Genomic DNA, 4,001 nt, shown 5'->3' on the forward strand with positions numbered 1-4,001 from the left:
TATCCGAGTTGAGTTCTAAAGCCATCTTTTTTTTCATTATACCAAGTTGCCTCTTGAGAAACAGAAGAAAGTGGAGTTGGGGGATGGTGGGGGAGATCATTTTTTCTTCCCAACCACTAAGTGTTGTACTGTAAGATTAGAACAATAAAAGCAGGAGACTTAAAGAGGAATTCTGAAGTCATTCCTGCCCTTTTCTGCTTACCAGAAACAGATGAAATAACTGGTGATTCAATTTTGCTGTGGAGTACATAAGATGGTAATGAAAAGGTTGATACTGTTTGCTGACTTTGTTTTGCTAATGCAAACCAATCTTTTGCTTGAGTATAGGAGGCCTAGGAAGAAAGAAGCACATTTGTTTAACGTAAGATTAGCAGTATTCTTCCAATCACAAACCTGTACAAATCATTTTGATATTATTTAATTTGTATAATATAGTACGTAAGGAAAAAATTCTGCTATGAAATAAAAGGGTTGTCCACAGAAAAATTCATTAGCTAAAAGAACAATGGGAAGGAAATTTCCGTTCAGATAATTTTCATATTAGATGACCACAGGAAAAATATAAGCCCAATACCCATAAAATTCTTCTCCACTCTTCCGCCAAAGGCACACAACCTTACTTCCTGGATTCACTGCAGATTCGTGTTATCTCACTTTAACTAGGCAGTCACTATGGCTCATCAGTCTTTGGAAGTATCTTTTGCCAGCCATTCCCATTTACAATCTTCCCAATTGTTTCATGCCCCTAATTCTGTCTGACCTGGCTCAAAGTTTTTAATAACCCCTCCCTAATATTACAAAGACTCAGTAGCACAGGAACCGTCTCCAAGCTCAACTGCCACTTTGCCTTAGATTCGATTTTCACAATTTTGCATGGATCATATGCTTCCTGAAGACTGACTTCTGATTCCACCTGCCCCAGGATGTAGGCTTCAATTTTTCCTTTTGCTAGGTAGCTAGTCAGCCATGAGTGACAGGGGGAACAAAGGAATAGGAGCCCAGCCTAGAGACTGCCCAAAGAACATCTTATCGGTAGTTAGAGAATCCCTCCTGCATCCCCAGAGACAAAGGAGGGGAGAGTCACTCTGGCCTACTCTGGCTACAGACGCCTGTGCAGACCGTACTATCCTAATTTGCCTACAATTTAAGCTTCATTATAATACTATGTTTATTCCTGGAAGTTCATGAATCTAATTATAATAGACTGTATTCTGCGTAAGCACATGCACACCAGGCAAAGAGTTATATAACAGGCAGGTATCAATTAAAATGACCTCACTTGCCAATTACTTAGGAATGCCTTTGGAACCACCCCATCACGGCCGAAATATAAGGCAAATGTTCCCACTTCTGAGCTCTCCTTTTTTTGCGATCTTTTTGTGGTCCCTTTGTGTTGGTTACAGCACTAGGACAATGTACCTCCTTGAGGTATTCTTTGTCTTTCTAAAATATACTTTTAATAAATCTTTTTAAAATCTCAATGATCTGTGATTCTTCACTGCCTTCATGAGGAAGAATTGAGGAAAAATGCTAACTACACTTCTGCACTGCCATGATCCCTCTCCTTCCCCTTGGCTACTGGGGTGACACCAGACTCCGATCCTCAAGAGTAACACTTTGGTTTGTGTACCCTTGAGCCAGTTGACCCAATTCCCAAGCTGACCCTCAGCTTCTAGAACCCCAGTTCTCAGAAGCCCCTTATCTTAGCCTTCTGAGGAAAATTCCTCTGGCTGCCTCTCTCACCTATTTTTCTAAGAGAACCCAAGTTTGTTCAACAGAAGCAGAGAAGGGATTTTCCAGCATTACTCTCATTACTCCTTTCTCCAACTCAGTCAGCTGGTTGGCCTTTGGCCTAAGAACACTCACAGAAGAGGCAGGGCTCAAATGGAATGAATAGATACTGTTCTCTGACTTTTATGTAATCAGCAGGGCAAGTGAGGCCACACAATGAGACCAAAAGCAAGAGAAATGAGAGATGCCATCTATGTAGTCACTGCTTTTCTTAGAGGTAAGGTTTTCTGGGATAAAAGCTTTTCAGGAGGACCAAAGTTTTGCCACCATAAATTATACCTCTGGGATATTGATTTTAAGCTACTTATTAAGAAGAGCAAAAACAAAAAGATAAAAAAAAAACTTTTGACCCACCCCCTTACCTGCCTAAAGGAATTAAGATAGAAAAATCTCCTTAAAAGAAGTGTGTATCACCTTAGCATCATAATAGGAACTAAATGTGACAGATGGGGAGAAATCCAGCAAAGCTTGTTTGTTGAACATTCTTTAGTGTCTCATTGTTCTTAGGTAGCCCAGTAAGAATTTGTTTATCACATGTTTTCTCTTTCTTGGCTACCTGTGAATTGGTTACTTTCCCTTTGAAATTCCAGACTCCTGCCCACCTTTTCTCGTTAGCCCAGAATGGCATATAAACCTCAAGGGCCCGATGTATTCTCAGGTCTCATATTTTTATGGCACTCCCACATGCATACCGTAATAAATTTTGGACGTTTTCTCCTTTTAATTTGTCTCATATTAATTTGATTATTAGCCCAGCTGGAAGAACTTAGAAAGTGGAAGGAAAATTATTTTTTTGTACCCCCACACTTTGAAAGACTCTAATTTCCTTTTGTTCCCTCTTTTCTTTCCTTTTAAACCAAGTCATTTATTATTAATTATATGTTCACTCAACATATATTTATTGAGTGTCTTCTCTATTCCAAACAGTATTCTAAGCACTGAAAGACCAAAATGATTAGGGAACTTTCAAGGAATTGAGAAGACCAGTATATAAGACTCCCTGTTGTTTCAACTGCACAAAAAAAGATGAGGGTGTAAAAGACAGGGGAGAAAGAAGTAGTGAGTCAGACATAAAGGCAGTTAACTATTTTACTTTATAATCTTAAGAGATGAGCCAATTGTTCATGTTTAGATGGTGTAACTGAAGACTCAAAGAAATGTTACCCATTATCATAAAGATTAATTCCTATCTATAGTCATGGTTTAAATGATTTAAGGGCCCAAAGAACTTTGAGTTTTCAAAGTTCAAAAGCTATTAAAAAGATAATATATAGTTTAAGTATTAATCCTGTGGACAGAAATGAGTTTTTATCAAAGAAAATAGCAAAAGAAAACTAGATTGGATTTTACTCTTCTGTTTGATTAAATTTACATGTCAAGAATCAGAACTTACTCCCCTAGATGGATTCTTCCCTTTGCATGTTTATTGAGCCTTACTATCAGTACATCTTTTGATATTCCTGGCATTTCTGCAATATATGTTAGCTGAAAAAATAAATACTTAAAAATAAGTACAAGAGAGACGAAAAATGTGCCTTTGGTACATCCCTAAGCATTACTCAGTGCAAATAATGGAACTAGCATAATTTTAAACATTTTAAACAAATATCACTGATAGAAATGCCAAACTACAAAATTAAATAGAAGCCTCACATGAAAACAATGATAAGTAAGATAGGATTAGTCTGTCCATTCCAACAGAGATGGCAAGTAGTTCTCCTCTTGTATGACATCTTTGATCAATTGCAAGTGCCTGCCTAAAGTGCTGTGCTGACTTTGTACAGAATTTGGGGCCCTGTCCTTGCTCAATTTTCTGTAGGAAAATTGCCATGATTAGCAATGTCCACTGTGAACAGAAACTAGAATATCAACACATAGGCTACATATTTCACTTTTCCTGATTTTGTATAGAATTATGTATTGGAAGTGTAATCACAGAGAGAAGATCTGATAATTAGAGGACAAGTCACAAACAACAGTTTTCACTGCACCATGACTCTCCAAAAGGACATTTGATTCCAGGTTTGATCTTATAACACTTAACATTTCTCCAAGCAAGGAGGGCAAATTTATCTAATAAGAGTTAAACAGTAACACATTTTACTGCTAAGGAATAATCTTGACATTAGGGGGGAAAAGACTCAATTTATCATCTTTTTGTACAAAAGTTATAGAATCCAAAAAGTAAAAATTGGGAATGAACAATGAAA

The 4,001-nt window shown here is 37.4% G+C and overlaps 1 protein-coding gene across 1 annotated transcript in view; it reads right to left on the reverse strand.

Moving 5' to 3' along the window:
* RGS22 (regulator of G protein signaling 22) overlaps nucleotides 1-4,001 on the reverse strand; it is a 185,638-nt gene that overhangs the window by 110,267 nt on the left and 71,370 nt on the right. Inside the window, exon 7 of the mRNA XM_023521020.1 lies at nucleotides 203-332. Coding sequence (XP_023376788.1) covers nucleotides 203-332 — 130 coding nt within the window. The remainder of the gene's footprint in view (nucleotides 1-202; nucleotides 333-4,001) is intronic.

The sequence above is a fragment of the Pteropus vampyrus genome, unplaced genomic scaffold (assembly GCF_000151845.1).
Source record: "Pteropus vampyrus isolate Shadow unplaced genomic scaffold, Pvam_2.0 Scaffold287, whole genome shotgun sequence".
Lineage (NCBI taxonomy): Eukaryota > Metazoa > Chordata > Mammalia > Chiroptera > Pteropodidae > Pteropus > Pteropus vampyrus.